General features: G+C 35.1%; 1 protein-coding gene across 2 annotated transcripts in view; it reads right to left on the bottom strand.

Moving 5' to 3' along the window:
• Positions 1–687: 687 nt before the first annotated feature.
• The window catches only part of HS2ST1 (heparan sulfate 2-O-sulfotransferase 1), a 172,997-nt gene continuing 156,283 nt past the window's right edge, over positions 688–17,401 (bottom strand). Inside the window, exons 4-7 of one of the 2 annotated variants that reach the window (XM_019751748.2) lie at positions 14,250–14,388; positions 7,654–7,751; positions 5,664–5,821; positions 688–4,620 (exon numbers count right to left, since the gene is read on the bottom strand). In XM_019751748.2, the coding sequence (XP_019607307.1) occupies positions 4,394–4,620; positions 5,664–5,821; positions 7,654–7,751; positions 14,250–14,388 (622 nt within the window). In that variant the 3' untranslated portion in view covers positions 688–4,393. Of the gene's footprint in view, positions 4,624–5,663; positions 5,822–7,653; positions 7,752–14,249; positions 14,389–17,401 lie in introns of both variants that reach the window. The other variant, XM_019751747.2, reaches the window with a different exon arrangement.

Genomic DNA, 17,401 nt, shown 5'->3' with positions numbered 1-17,401 from the left:
GTTTCTCAAAATTACATTTGACACTGCTTTCTCACATACCTGACTCTCAAGAGAAAGCTACAGCAGCCGTCTAAAACATCGGTGTCTAAATCACAGGCTCACCAGTAAAGTGTTTTAAAGAGATCATCACCATCAGGGTCCTTTTATAAATAGCCCTGCAAAGGTCACAAAGCTGCAGGAACTTAAATTATAGGATAAATCTGACTAACTGATCACCCATTTCAATCTCTAAAATTCCCACTCCAGGAAATCAGAAAGTAAGCTCCACTCCAGAGGAGCTGAATTGGCAGTGCATCTGAAACAGGGTTGCTTTTCCCTTCAAAAGGCTGCCTGAGCAGCAGTTTAGCTGGCATCAGACAGCAATTTTGCATAGGGTAAATGGATGCAAAAATTTAACAGCAATTGTTCTGCTTCCTCTCAAAGTAAATAGCATTAATTTATGAAGAGGCAAGTTTCAAATCATAAATTAGAAGCACCTGGGCCTCTTAGAGACAAACTTCATAAAAGGTTACAGTACCGGATGCCTCTCATAGTAAAAGATTCTAGGACCATAGGTGTGTTTGAGAATGATCCCTGGGAAAACCCAGATAGATGGTTTACACAGATGTTCTCTATGTAGAATTTGAATATAAATTAAAATACCAGCTATGCATTTGGGAACCAGCCTTTAGTTAAATTCTCTAGTGCTTTTAGAATTTTTATTTCATTTTATTAGAAAAAGAGAGAATTATCATCTACAAACTATTTTCTTTCTAACTATGCAAATACAATGAGCAAATCATTTGTAATATCAAAATACTGTTTGTAAATCACTGATGGCACTAACAATTTTAGCAATTTCCAATAGAACACATATTGAGAAAGAGAAACAGTAGATTTCAAATTGTAGGCATTAACTAAATTTTAAGAATAGAAAATAAAATTTAAAAGTGAGTAAGTTCAATTTCTCTGATTTTTTCAATAATTTAAATCCAATCATCAGGAATTCAGAAGCACCCAATATGTTCAAAGTTGCACAAATGAGTATGGATGAATGAAAAGTAATTCCCATGCAATATCTTAAGTGTTACTATCAGATATATTTAAGTGATACTTTACAGATTAAAGCTGGGTAAAATCAAAATATATCCTCCCCATTACATTTTAAAACAGTCACAATAATTTATCAACAGTTGCCATTTCACAGCAATTAGAAAACAGGGGTTGATACAAGTTGAACAAAAAGTTACTTTTCCTCTTTTAGGAAATCAACATATATGATATAGATATAGATATACATACACACATACACACATAACATTATCTTTTAAAATTCAGGTGGTTAATTTTCTTTTGTGTTATAAAAAAATTCCCTATGATCAAAATATTGAAAAAGCGCAAAGGCTGAAAAAAGAAAACCACATTTGCCACTTTAAAAAAATACATTATTGTCTCAGTGGTTCTAGATATTTGATTATAAAGTTAGGTATTATAAGGACTCTGTACTTGTTAGACTCCTATGACTGCATCGGACCAGATGGAATTAAATCTAACCCTTTTTCAGTCTCCAGGAAGAATACTTCTAACCCACCCTAAAAAATGATAGAATAAACGTCCCTATTCTGAACTGTTAAACTGGGAAAGGAAACATGCCACCTGGAAGCAATCTAAGTCATAAAAGTTTATGAATCTGTGGGAGAGACTGCCTGATTCAAAAAGCTATTCTTTGGATATAAGTTAGGAGCTTTTGGAAGTATATAAACTCTTTTAGGCCACTTGAGTACAGATTCAAAAATGATTTCTCCATAAATAACGATCTCCCTATTACAGGGGTTGGTAAACTATAACCCCTGGTCCGTATCAGGCATGTCGCCTGTTTTCTCATTAAAGTTTTATTGGAACATAGCCATGCTCATTCATTTATGTACCATCTATGGCTGCTTTTGAGCTAAAATGGCAGAGCTGAGTAGTTGTGATGGAGACCGCATGGCCCGCAAAGCCTAAAATATTTTACTCTCTGGACCTTTATAGAAAAAGTTTACTGACCCGCTGACCTAGTGCACCCTGTGCTAACCTAGTTCCCTAGAAGAGTGAATGCACCTCAAGAAGACTTCAGCATGTACTCCAAGAATAACCTGCACACAGGGGTCCCTTAGCAGATAGATGTTGGACACCCCACCTTGAAGCAGTGCTTTACTTTTGGGCAAGGAAATAATTTGTGCGTATTTTCAACAAATATCTGTCAAAGTTAATAAATACACTAAAAAGAAGGCCAAATAAGAAAAGCATGCCTGGTGACGTTCTCTTAATATTCTCCTATTATTAGGAGGAAAAAGTGCTAAGATAATTCTGTCAACTTCTTTTAGCTTTTCTTTAAATTTGTTAATAAATGTTTTCTGACAAGCAGTACTCCCTCCTCGTCTCCCATACAATAAATAACCTTTAAAGCAACCTGCCTAAAATGCTTACATAGTTTGGTGAGGCCTTGTTTGGGAATATTTACTTAAGCTATACATAGTAAAGATTATTCTTTTAGAAAATGTTTCTAAAATTTTTATCTTGTTACTCCAACAAGGGGAAGAAGGTAAAGAATGCACAGTGTAATTGAACTCTGCAAAATACATCTTAAAAACCAGAGGTATAAAATAGCTACCATTTCTGAATGCTAACGTAAAATAAAAACAAAAACCTTCCAAATTCAAAGAGCAAAATTTCCGCTGCCCTGAGTCAGCTAATGAAGTCTTTTTCAAACAGGGAACCTCCTGAACTCAAGCAGCTGCTCATGAATCGTTAAGAATTCACAGGTGTTTCATATTTCAATAGTTGAAACAAGGAAGATAAACACTGAGGAGATATTTATCAAACACAAATTTATACCAAGATTAACTTTTTTCAACCAGCTTATAAGTGGACTTTCCCTTTCTTTATTAAAAAAAAAAATGAATGGTATCAAACCATATGTTAAAGATGTTTCCATAATACCTTACATTTATATAGCGCTTTACAGTTTTCAAAGTGCTTTCACATGCCATTTCATTTAATCCTCACAACACCCCTGTGAGGTAGGTACAGCAGGTATTATCACCCTCATTTTGAGATGAGGAAATTGAGGCAAAGAGAGGGGTTAAGTGACTTGCCCAGGGTCACACAGCTCATTAGTGGCAGAGCCAGGACCGGAAATCAAGTTTTCTGACTCCTTGTCCAGTACTCTTTCCACTGTAACTACTGCCCCCAATTATGAATAATGTACTGTGTATCAAAATTGAAGGATTATTAAAGTTCATTTCAGTGATATCTTAAAGTTAAATGAGAAATACAAGAACAGTAGGTCTGATGGTTTTACTTGACATAATAAAATTGGTGCAAAACCACTTTTGTCTAATTACTTATAATCTTTTGGTCCAAATACATAAAATATGCAATATTTACAGCATTTTCCTTTTTCTGTAAATGCAATGCTTTAAAACACATTATAAAGCACCTTAGTAAAAATAGTCTACAAGTAAAAGTACAGAAGAAGTAGGAAAATCCTACCCATACCACAGCTCACTAATGGAGTTATAATATGGAGCCACCGATATCTCAGTCTATGTCTTTACAAATAACCCACGGAGAAACAAATACTAAACTTACTTTTTTTTTAATATTAATGTGTGGAAGCCTTAACTAAAACTTCAGGCAATGTCAACATTCTTTGAAATGTTTCCCCAGTCTTAGCTACTGGGGAGACAGGAATGAGAAATACTGCTTTGACTCTTTTTACAGTGTTAATAATAGTTTAAATGGGTTTTTAACACTAATGATAATTATTTTTTAAAAAATTAACATGACCTACATAAATATGGGCAATTCCAACTACAGTAGAGACATTTCTTAGCAAACATGATCAAACATTCCAATAAATTTCATGAGACATGATTCACAAAAACGAAGCACACACTGCCAGTAATAACACTATTCAGTTGAGGCGTATAACCCAAACCTCCAGATGAAGGTGGAAGTAGCAAATGGATTCATCTTCATTCATGGGTAGCTGGAAAAAAACTGCTCTATCAAAAACAGAGTATTGGAACTTTTTCCGAAATTGTATTGAGCCTTCTGATTAGAACTGCCATGTGTTTATATTAGGTGAAGTGTAGGTTTTTTCCAAGCAGGAGGTTATAACTCCCACCAAAATTTAACCAGAAAATTGAAAAAAAAAAAAAAAAAAAAAAAAAAAAGGGCTGAAACTTAAACTTCTTAGCTCACAGATATACCAGCCAGTATCTACTTCCTTGATGTTACCGTCTGTTGCCTAACTCGGCTCATTATGAACTGTCTCACACCTAACAGCGACCCAAGTTCTGGAGGTGAGAACTCAGGCAAAGACAAGGTCAAAGTTTCAGTTCAAAAATCTAATAGTCACACCTTGTACTCAGTTCGATTTGGGGTAAATCTTTTCATAAAAAAAGTTTTGTGCGAGGATGTAGAGGTCTCCATCTTTTTCTCGTACAGCATGGGCTCTGATGAATTGAAACTGCTCTAGTGCAAATTCATAGAACTCATTCTCCATTTTCCAAATGTCAGACTGCTGTAGTTTTGCAATGGTTTGCTTAGTGGGGAGTTTCTTCTCTGTGGTTTTCCTAAGATGAGATTTCTTTCCTACTTACAAAGGGGAAAAAAAAATGGTAAGTAATTCTGAGAACAGACAAAAGATCAATGCCTCTTTATGTGAAGAGATGGTTTAAGTGAATATGGCACGTTGAAGGACAGGTAACAATTGTTTTGTATTACTATCACTCAGGCAAAAACAGTGCCCTAATCATACTGTAACAGTGATTTATTCCTTTATAATGTAAATCCTTAACCAGTGAAAGACTTAAGAAGACATCAAATACTAAAAGTAAGGATTTGCCACTCAGTGAAGTGTAAGCTGTCACAATACATGCTGTATTCTCAAATCCTGGTGCTCTGACTAGTTCATTTTTTGAAGATATGATAAACTATCTATTCACAAACTTAATACTAATTTCTCATTACCTATAGTCTATATAATTAGGAGCTAGGAGCTAGGGCATATGCACACCCTAGAAAAAGAGTTCCTGTGACTGTATCTTACCAAAGAATGGTATAAAATAAAACAAAACAAAAAACCCACATTACATTGGACCAACATGGTCACTTTCAGATAGATAGTAACATTGTCAAAGCTGCTAAGCAGACTTTCAGGAATACTGTAACAGACGCGGCACATGAGGAGCAATAGTAATGTGACTCAGTCCTACCAACCCACCTACTGACATAAGCAGGTCTCAGGGCGGAATATAGAGTCATCATGTTTGATAGCCGGAATTACTGAATACTACATGTGTCTAAGACTGGTTCTGTAGTTTGTGTCTTTGCACTATTCCTACAATGCCATCTAATTATCACCTAATGCATGTAATTCAAAAAAATTACATGCATTAAGTGATAATTAGATGGCATTGTAGGAATCGTGCAAAAAAATATTTAATGAACACCCGTTGTGTGCCAGGAGTTATTTTGTATTGAAAATGGTGAGGAGAAACAGACATTATACCTGCCTTTCTAGAGTTTTTTCTTGTACTTTACTCAAGAAACTTCAAATCACATGTAGTTTTCAAGTCGCAATCAAACAAAGAAAGTTAAGGACGGCTTTAAAAAGAAACCCATCATTTATATACCTGTACGGTAGAGTTCTGTAGCGCCCCTGAAGAACCGGGGCAACGCTGCCTCCAACAACATGATAAAGTCTTCGAGCTCTTCTGTCACTCCCACCAGAAAGTACTCATTAATTAGGTTATACTTGGCTTGATCCATAGCCCACCTGCTCCCCACATTCCTAAAACCAAGAAAAGGAGTTGAGAACCTGGTTGTGCAATCTGCTAAGTATTTTTGATGCCTTTGCCACTGTATATTATGGAGAAAACAGATAAACACAGGCCCATCCAATGCCTTAATGCCCTTTTATTAATGTCCTTTGGGAGGCACACCTGTTTCTCATTTCCTTGGCCTCTATTCCCAGTTTCTGAACAACTGTGCAGTGCTAGTTTAGACTTTACAGGTGATGCTGAATATTAACGAAGTTTAGTTTGAGGGCAGCTTAAAAATGTGTATATAACATATATTCCTCTTATCTGATTTAGTATTTAATTTTTTTAACTACTCTAAACTAAACTTTGTTCATTTTAAGAGCTCTCTAGTAAGCTCTAAGCAATCTGCGTTTAGTGCTTATCTTAATTTAATCGGTGAGCTTAGGTTTTTCTGTCATTTCTGAGGAATAGAAGATAAGAAATGGCTCTGCCAGGAATCTTTTATTTTTCATATTGTCAGCCAGTGGCTGTTAATAGAGATTTGGTTCTAAATAAACTATACTTTTCAGTTCTTTTTAGCACTGGCGTTCCCTAACACTAATTCAGCTCTGCCTTTAAGCAGTGTCACATTGAGCTGGTGACTTGACCTTTGGAACTTTGTTTTCCCAGCCATTAAAAAGCTGTAGCAAGGGGTGGGAGAGAGTAAATTAATTTTTTTCTAAGATCCCTCCCAGTTCTATGAATCTATGAAACATACTTAAGAAATTTAATTGATATCTACTCAATAATGCCTAATAGAGCAATACTCTTTATTGTTCTAAGGTGGGGGTTGGAAAACTTTTTCTATAAATGGCCAGAAAGTAAATATCTTAGTCTTGCGTGCCATGTGGTCTTGGTCACAATTACATAACTCTGCTCTTACAGCATAAAACAGCCATAGATAATAAGGAAACAAATGGATGTGGCTCTGTTCCATTAAAACTTTATTCATAAAAATAGGTGATGGGCCACATTTGGTTTCAAGGTTGTAATGGGCCGATCCCTCTTCTAAGGAAATAATTAAAAATTGAAAAAACATTCTTCCTAAGCTTCCCATTCTTTCTATCCTATCATTACACTTTGATATAAACTATTGAGTAGGACTTTAAACTTCACAGTAATCAAGTAATATATCCCAAATAATGAAGAAAAGAACAGAAGGCATTCCTTACATTTCTCATGGTTTTAAGGAAGACACTAACTTTCAATGTGTTCCTGTTCTTTTTTCTACTTTTCCCATTAAAATTATTGATTAGAAGAAATGAATACATACCATTATTTTTAAAAACTGAAAACGCAGCACATTCTTAGGAAATAAACTCTTTACTAAAGATAAAATACCTTTGTTTTCCATCTCATGTTTATTAGCAGATTAAACCACAACCATAACTTTGACTTCCCTCAAAGTCAAAATCGGTTTAACAGTAAAATCAGGTGAATAATTTACCCATAAGCCTTTTCTTGATCTAACACGAATAGCTACAACAGGAAGCTTAGGAGAAAATGAGGTTGATGAAATGATCCCTGACCTCTGATTAAGAGCTCTGCTGCAATATAGCAAAACATGTAACACTAAAAACCAACAAAAAACTCAAAACCAGTACCTGAAAAAACATAGCAAGGAAATTATATATGCAGAATCTTCTTCATGCACTTAAAGGTAACCACAAAACTAGGTATTATTTAATTACATGTTAGTTTTAGTGGTCTTTCACTAATTTCTTTATACCTAAGTCTTGACTAACACATTCACATTTGTGAAATGCAGGTTATCGAGATAATGATGAAGATGGATCAAGTTAAGCTGAGTGTATCTCCCTACCAGCATTCCGAGCTGTGGCCACAGAAGAATGGGATTTGAAGCCACAGCTTCTCTGGAGCACAGTCTGAGCCGCCTTCAGCTACACATTCATCAAAGGTCTGGAACAGAGACAAAGCAGCACATGAGAGCCATACACCCAAGTCTCACCAGTCAAATATCTTAATGTGGTAAGTTATTAAATAAATGGGCAGCAGTAAGTGGGACGAGATAGCAAATTAAAGGGATAGGCAGGTTATGAACATGCACCTGAGATACTGAGGAATGTTAAACATGTGTTTGTTTTATGCTAGTGTTTATGTGAGTTTTTTTACTGTATGAATGGAACCATCCCACCCCGTATCAAAATTCATCCTTGAAAATAAGTACTGATTATGTTAAATCTGTGTATTTATATTTTCTAACCCATTACCGAAAAAAAGTTAAATAAAAACAAGGCTAAAGATATTCGTTGTGAAATAATCATTTCAAAAGAAGATAAAGTAGGACTACACTTAAGTCTTTTCTCCTTTTCTCATTAAAAATCATTGTACAAAGCAGAAATGACCTCCGGTGCTTATAACTTGTATGTTTTCCTCTCCAAATGTATCTGACTGAATTAATTAAAAGGGAAAGAGACTCACAGGCTATGGATCTAAAATTAATCAACTTCACTTTCTTGAGTACTTCCTGTCACAGGCATTTTACGGTAGGCATTATCTATGTGAAATAATATTCAGACCAGAGAACACACTTGGGAGCTTTGGTTGTTGCACTGAGACATCTACAAACGCCACCTATTATTTCTGAGAAGAGGAAGCATGAAGTAGAAAAAGCACTCGTTGTGAGTCACGGCTCCCGTTTGTAGATCCAGGCTTCTTTGTTTTAGAAGCTTAGCATTACTCTAACTAACTGAAATGTTTTATTGGACAGTATAATAATAAAAAAACAGTTTGGGCTTTCTCTCCTTTATGGTTGTTCTTATCATCTAGGGGAGATGTTTCGCTCCTATCAACGAAAAGAAACAACCCAAAGAGGGCCATTAGCAAGGAAGAGGTGGAGAACTACAACAACAAAACTATGAATAACCAAAAATTGGTGAACACACATGAGTGTGCCAGGTCTTAACATGTAACAGAAATTCTCCCATTTCTATATAAATACTTGATAAATAAAGTAAACCAAGTATTCCCTAAGGCGAGAGACCAAATGAAGACAACTCAGTACTATGTTTACTACATACAACTCAGTGAGTCCGTCCACTGAGATGCTAAGATGAACCGTGAACTGACAACAATGACGTCAGCAGCTGGGCTCACAGAAGACGTACGCAAATGTTCGGTCACCAAACATTTCCCGCTTATTTGCTAACCTCGATTAGCCTACTCCTAAACAATTCGGTCATTTTTCAGAAATAGGATTTCCTATAAATAAAAAACGTTTCTGTTGTACAATTTCAAGTCCTTAAAAGAAAAAGCTGAAACAAACAAATGAAATAAAAACACTCCAGATTCTTCCTCTCCCATAAAATCCAGTTCAGTACAACAGAGAAACAAAAAGGTATGATCAGCTATTTCACTTAAAAACCTTGTATGGTTTTTAGAAACAGCAACTCTGTGAACTAGACACAAATAGTTTTAAAATCAGGAACTATAAAAATATTCCTGAGACAATTTAGATTATTAGTTTAGATATTTAACTCCTAAAATTGAAGGTTAAAAGAATTAAACAAAATGATACTTGATGGTGATGGCAACTATATTTAATTCAAACCCTTTCCTGCAAATGATCTTGCTTTACATTTTATATAGAAAACTGAAACTAAGCGTGAACTCCCTCAATTTCCTGCTTAGATAAAAGTTTATCTGTATCTGTAACCCCCTACTGCCCTCATCTTTAAAGAGGTATTTCCTTCTCCTATCTTTGAACACCATGCTTACCCCCTTCTGAGACCCTGCTCCATCAATTTCTCTCCAGTTCCCTGTATCTTCACCCCTTGCTGTCTTCAGATATATTAATATGCCCAAGTGCCTGTCATCTTAAAGAAACATTTCCTGATATTTTTTGTTCCTTTCAAAGCCAAACTTCTATCCTAAGAGTAGTCTTTCCACTTGGTCTTAACTTCATCTCTCAATGACTCTTCAACCCTTTGGATGCCATTTGAACTCCTTTCTCTGCCATCCCAAATGACAAATCGAAAGGACAAGATTTCAATCCTCAATTCACTAATTTCTTTGTAATTGAAATTATTTTCCTATCCATTTCAAGGATTTGCCAGGTTTGTCTTCTGATTCTCTGACATCATGCTGCTCTTTCTCTGCCTACTCCTTAAATGTTGACATTCCCCAGAGCTACATATTTGCACCCCATCTTTTTCTATTCCTGTTTTCACTTGGTACTCTTTAATACTCTGTATGGCTTCTAAGTGCAATTTCATTCAATCCTTTGTTTCAACTCCCATCTAATGTTGACGACTCCCTAATATGATTTAGTTCAGACTTATTTATTGAGGTACAAATACAATTTCTAGTGGCTACTGCTTCCACCTACTTATGCATGGCTTAAAATAATGTCCAATTTGAACTGTTCATCTCTTTCTTCAGCTCCATTACAACTGACTCTTCCGTTTTCTCTCATGAAAGGAACACTTATGTTCCACTGAAAAATCTGGGAAAAAGACAGGTCAAGACTGACTCTGGGTTGCATATTTTGTTTTAACTGAGATAGAGAAAACTAGGCTATGGTGAAAAGTTATCAAACCTTTAAAAAGGTATTATATTGCTTTTGTGTGGTACTTTTCACATATAAAATACTTTCTAAGCAAACAATAAGTTCTTAAATTCCTTTGTGAGACAGAATAGTAAAATTCACGTTCCATAAGCAAACCCTGGTCAGGGGATAGTGACTTGCTAAAGACTACGGAGGCAGTATTTTGTAAGTCAATTGTAGAATCAGGTAGTGTTGAGTATGGATTTTTTTCTAAGCTTACTTACTATCTTTTAATAATTAATACATATTTTTCGGTAGTATATTTTAAATTCATTATAATTCCTATACCTGTTGATAAGTCTAGTTAATTTAGAGTAAGGAATACAAAATGCAAATTGGGGTAGGAATTGAGATCTCTGGGACCAATGAATAAGTAACCTCTTAACCTCTTAACAACATAACCTCTTAACAACATAAACTGATTCTCTTTTAGATTGTTATTTAGAGCAAGTAACTACTCTTTCCATAAGTATAACCTCCCTTGGTGTTCTGTTAATAAAATAATTAATACAAAATGTTTAATAATCTACAGAGCAATCCAAAATAAATATATGCATATTTAGAAAATGTGGGTGATGAGATTTATCGGTGCAGTTATTTATTTTTATTATTATTATTACTATTATTATTATTATTATTATTCTGTGGAGGCCATTAAGAAAGCCTATGCTGAAAGAAGCCCTGGGAGACAAACTAATGCTATCCAAACTTGGGTATTGGGTAGCTATTTTCTCAAAATGAACAAAGTATGCCTGTCACTTGAAAGAAAACAAGTAACAGTGTTAGTAGTCCAGTGGTTCTTAAAGCTCTTTTGGCCGTCAGGCAACATTTGGCAATATTTGAAGACATTTTTGGTTCTCATAACTGGGAGTTTTGTGTGTGTCTGTCGGGGGCAGGGGGGAGTTGTTACTAGGTAGACGTCAGAGATACTGGTAAACATCCTACAATGTATAGGCAGCCCCCCCACACAAAAGATGATCTGGCCCAGTAGTGTCAAGGTTGATAAACTCTGTGGTAGCCAGTGATAAAAGTTAAGCTTTCAAGCAAAAAACAAATAAAATTTTGGAAAAATTGATCTGCTACCATAAGTTTGACAGTTTCCCAATACTTAAACGACTTTTCTGATGAGAACAGTGGTGATATTAATGAATGTGAATTTTTGATATTGTATTAGGTTAGTGCAAAAGTAATTGCAGTTTTTGCAATTATTTTTAACCTTTTAACTGCAATTACTTTTGCACCAACCTACTATAATAAATTATGTCAACATTTGGAAGATCCAAATAACTCCGTGAACTAATATGATCTAAATGACCAATGCATATGTTACAAAATAATGTTTGGTTAAAAATCCATTCAAGAGGTGGCCGGTTAGCTCAGTTGGTTAGAGCATCGTGCTAATAACACCAAGGTTGCTGGTTTGATCCCCGCATGGGCCACTGTGAGCTGCGCCCTTCTTTTAAAAAAAAAAAACCCATCCAAAGTGTAAAATATATCAGTGGATATTAATTAATGTAGCAGATCATGAAAAGTTCACTGCTATGGCTTGAGATTCTACACTTCAACAACATTAAAAAACTACTACTTGTCAAGTTTTAGTGTAGTATAAGAATATCCATGACTTTCTGAAAAGGCTATTAAAATCCTCCCTTTTCCAATTACATATCTGTGTAAGGCTGGATTTTCCTTTTACACTTCAACCAGAAGAATGTATTAAACAGACTGATTCAGCAGCAGATATAAAAATACAGCTCTCTATATTAAGTTAGATATTTTTTAAACTTGTAAAAATATAAAATGCCACTCTTTTTACTTTTTTTGAAAATAGTTATTTGCATAAAAATATTTATGTTACCGTAGGGTTCCTACTGTTATTTTTAAATCAATATTTTTAAAATTTCTCATTTTTTGGTAAATTTAACCTATATAAACAAAAGCTCTTTGGTGGTCCTCAATATTTTTTAAGAGTAAAAACAGTTCTTAAACTAAAAAGTTTGAGAACCATTGATTTATCTATATAGTTCTTCAATGCTGACCTTTTGATTATTGAATATCCCTATTTTTCAGGTACTGGGCAGAGATTAAATTAAGTAGAACTCTAGTTATAAAATATGAAAAAACACAGTATTTGAAATCTCCCCAATAAAAGAAATTGTGTGTTCCTTACAAGATCACCCAAAAGCTATCATAGGGGTACATGCCTGAAATGCATTTAAAATTACTGTTTGACAGTGTTACCAGAAAGTAGTTCATTACTGCAGCTAAAAACACTAGTTGCCATGAGAGCTGCACTGAATATTACCTAATATGCTTCAAAGTATCACTTGAGGTGAAAACAGTATGCAATTTCATGGAAATGAAGACCTTGCAAGGTATTTCCTACATCAACATCATAGCCACCTTTTAATCCACATTATCTTCCATTTTCAAAATGTTAACCCTGCCATTTTCAAAAATGTTATACGCCATGCAGTCTTATCAGCTTTACAGATATGAGGTCATTAATAAAAACTCTTGCCAGTTAAAGATATTAAGGAGTTATTTTCAATAAAACAACATCATTTAACTCATTGGGATCCAGAATGCTATCAACATTTGTGTCATGAGAAATGAGCCAAATTATTAAAAATGTGTATGTCTCATTACGTTTTAAGACTGAAGAGGTCTATTTTGGCAATCACAAAACAAAGGGATTTTTCATTTTAATAAAGAATTTGTAGATGACCCTGTCTTCATGAGAATTAAGGTAATTAATGCAGTAGTATCTAGTATCACTACCATGCAATACTTTAGAATTCCAAGGTACAGAATTCACTCATTCAACCATTTGGTAAGCAAGTACAGATAAACTAGACACTGTGCTAAATACTGGAGAAACAAAGATGAATGAAACAGAGCCTGTTTTAGGAGGTTCACAATGTTTCTGAGAAAACATATAGGTAAATAAATAATTCAAATACCACAAAATAAATTCTTAAAAAAGAGATTTGAAAGGAGTGCTCTGAGAGCCTTGAAAGGGACATGACTAGCTGCCTGGGGGCATAGGAAAAGACTTTATGGCAGAGGTAACATTTGAGCTGGGTCTTAAAGGTGAACAAAGAGTTCTCCAGAGTTAAGGAGAGACATTCTAAATACTGGGAACTACATGTGTGCGATAAGCACGGGAGGAGGTGCCTTTCCATGAAGCTGAAGCTCTAGGCGCCTAAGAGAAAACGAGGCAGCTCTGAGATTATGTCAGGAGTGCTGCCTACGCCTTGGGCAGTTCTGTGAGCAATAAGGTGCCAGTGAAGGTGTTCCACCAGAAAAATTGACAAATCAGTTTGGTATTTTAGAAAAACAACTCTGGTTCTATTCCAGACGATTCACATAAATAGAAGAAAACCCCATTTGAACCTGTGAAGTAAGAACTCTGCTGAGTCATTACCTCTCCTTGCCTAAAAAAAAAACAAAAAAAACCTGTTTTAACGAAATAGTGTCCCTAAACTGATGGTCACAAATCAATATAAATTACATCATCGAGACTAAGAAAACCAGAGTACACACACAAATATATCATATTAATTAATAATTATAATGCTCTCATAGAAAATTCTTAATAGGACTATAATAAAACATATATTCAGCCATGGAACACAGGTAAAATATTTTTTTTAATTATACAAAAAATTATGTGTATTCCAAAATTTCAACTATAAAGTAGTTTTACTTTTGCTTCTTTATACTTCTGGGCTCTTTTCAAAATTTCTACAACAAGCAGGTAGTACATTTATGTCAATAATAAATTTTAAGGGCGCTGTTCACTGTATTTCATAAACAATTATTTTTATACAACTTTAAAACTGAAGTTTTACCTTTTTGTCTCCTTGTTTTCGTCTTCTTAACCCTGGTCTATAATCATCTCCAAATCTCAGAAAGTAATAGTAAGAAACTAGTCTCTCAATAGGATCCCTTATGACATTAATGTAAATTGGCTTCTTTTTCACACCAAATCTGAAACAGAACAAAATTTAAAAGGTGAAATTGGCGTCTGCATTCTGTTTAGGGGTGTCCTGAAATTATAAGTTTGAAGTGTTGATTCTATAGGAAAAGAAGAACATGAATAATTTAAATAAAATGGAATATGTGGAGATTAGGAAATATTTTATGATTATGTTACAATAAAGTAAACAAGAAATAAGAATTTTTAAATTATGGCTGACGATAAAGAGAATGGAAAATTGAATGAAACATAATTCAAAATTTTACTGGCAAGAATTATATAAAACATTTTAATTATATGAAGCAATGATTTCTCATTTTTGGCCTACTAAACTAGATAAATATTAATGAATACAATGTAAGTCCACACAAATGCCACCATTTGAGTCTGCCTTCTACTATTGCTGATTTTAAAGATGAGATAGAAGTGAAAGACATTAAGTTTTCAGCATTATTTCCTTAGAGAATGATAAAGAGTTAAAGGAACACAAGACTTTATAGCGGCCCTTGCAGACCCTAGAATTGTCCAGCTAGCTCCCTGTTTTTAATATCTTCACTTGTCCCAGTCTTGAAACTTTAGTGTTACCTTGACTCTTCACGTTCTTTTATTCTTCCTTTAGTACAGTTACCAAGTCCTTCTGATTTTTCGCTTGTAGGCTTTCTCACAGATGTGACCCATCTTCATCATTCCCTTTCTCTTCACCACAGCCCTCTTCCTAGGTCTCCTGCTTAGATCAGTACAATAACCTACTTGGTTCTCTTACAACCCATCTCTCTCCCTTTCAATGTACCTTCATACGAATTCCCAACTGATATTCCTAAAACACCATTTGTTAGGTAACTCTTCTAAGAAACCCGGAATAACTCTACTGTTTACGTTGACATCAAACCCAAAACTCCCGTGCCTGGTTGTTAATATCTGTTTGCTTTATGTCTTAGGTATCACCTTATTGATCTCACTTTATTTTCAACTCTCATCAAACAAGAGACCATCATCAGTCTGTTACAGTTAGGTCTGCCTCGTCTACCGTGCCCCCCGCCCACCCCCATTATTCTTATTCCTATTTCTTTTTAAATGCCTTTGCTCATTCTGTCTTCCTTATAGTTGCTACCCTTGTATTTTTTTTTTTTAAATTTTCTTTCTATTACATTAATTCACTAAAAAAAAGAAGAAAAAAAAAAGATAAAATTTCTTGTCATTTCTTGTCATTCCGGAGTAGCATTCTACTTCAAGATAGAATATAAACAAATAGAGCAGCAAATACATGAAATGGCAAAAAGTACTAAGCAGAAATATAATGCAGTGAAAGGAAATAGAGAGTGCCAGGAGAAGTGAGGAGAGTACAATTCAAAACAGGGTTTTTCAGGAAGGCATCACTGGGGTTATGATGAGCAGGGAGCCATGTACTGTGTTTCCCTGAAAATAAGAGCTAGCCGGACAATCAGCTCTAATGTGTCCTTTGGAGCAAAAATTAATATAAGACCTGGTCTTATTTTACTATAATATAAAACTGAGTCTTCTATAATATAATATAATATAATATAATATAATATAATATAATATAATATAATATAATACAATACAATACAATACCATACTGCGTCTTTTATTATTTTTTGCTCCAAAAGACACATTAGAGCTGATTGTCCGGCTAGGTCTTATTTTTGGGGAAACAGGGTAGATATCTGTGGGAAAGTGTTCCAGGAAGATGAGACTTCCAAGTCTGAAGGCCCTGAAGCAGCTAAGTGCCAGGCATTTTTGAGGAATAGCAGGGAGATCAGTCTGGCTGCAGCAGAACCACAAAAGGGATAGATATTATCAGAAAGAGAGTAGAGAGATGGGAGTGCAGTGGAGGAAGTATATATGAGGTCTGACAATTAAGTTTGAGAACTTGCCACAGTGCGCTTACACTGGCAGCACTGTACAAACAGCTCAGTAAGGTTTCATAACCTTGGTATATCAGTGTCTCACACTGTTATACAGTGTCAATTGTGTTCATATCAACGTGTTATGGTATCTTGCTGAGTGGCGTTCATTATTGTTGATGCATGCTTTTGTTTGCTGTCGTGAGACTGTCTGAGCTTGAATTAGAGCAACAAACAAACACTAAATTTCTTGTTAAACTTGGCAAGGGTGCAAATGAAACCAGGGACATGTTAGTCCAAGTTTATGGGGATAATGCCACAAAAAAAAAAAAAAAAAAATGGATTAAATGTTTTTCTGAGGGGAAAGAACGCATCACTGATGAAGAGAGGTCAAAGTGACCAGTACTGAGCAGAACTGAGGAAAACATTGCAAAAATTCATCGAATTGTGTGTTGAAATCATCAGCTGACTGTGAGAAGCATAGCATACCAAGTAAACATCGATAGAAAAAAAAACAGGAAAATCTTAACTGAAAATCTTGGGAGGAGAAATGTGTGTGTAAAAAATGGTCCCGAAGGAGCTTGCTAATGAACAAAAGCAAAGAAGAGTCAAAGTTTGCCAAGACCTTGTGGAGAGGCAAGACCATGTCTTGGGCTGTTATCACTGGTGATGAAACATGCGTGTACCAATATGACCCTGAAACAAAGCATCAAAGTGCACAGTGGAAGTCAGCCAATTTTCCACGACCAAAAAAGTTCTGTCAGTCGAAGTCAAGAGTCAAAACAATGTTGCTAACCTTTTTTGATATCAGAGGGATTATTCACTATGAATTTGTACCAAATGGACAAACAGTTAACCAAGTTTACTATTTGGAAGTGTTGAAAAGGCTGCGTAAAAGAGTTTAGATGACCTGAACTTTGCCAACAATTCATGTCTCTTGTATCACGATAATGCACCAGCTCACACAGCACTGTCTGTGATGGAGTTTTTAGCCAGTCAATGAATAACTATATTGGAACACCCTCCCTACTCACCTGATCTGGCCCCTGATAACTTCTTTCTTTACCCAAAGATAAAGGAAATATTGAAAAGAAGACATTTTGATGACATTCAGGACATCAAGGATAAAATGACAGCTCTGATGGCCATTCCAGAAAAA

The sequence above is a fragment of the Rhinolophus sinicus genome, linkage group LG06 (genome assembly GCF_036562045.2).
Source record: "Rhinolophus sinicus isolate RSC01 linkage group LG06, ASM3656204v1, whole genome shotgun sequence".
NCBI classification, from domain to species: Eukaryota; Metazoa; Chordata; class Mammalia; order Chiroptera; family Rhinolophidae; genus Rhinolophus; species Rhinolophus sinicus.
Note: the sequence above shows the minus strand (reverse complement) of the source record. Positions and strands in the feature narration are given on the sequence as shown.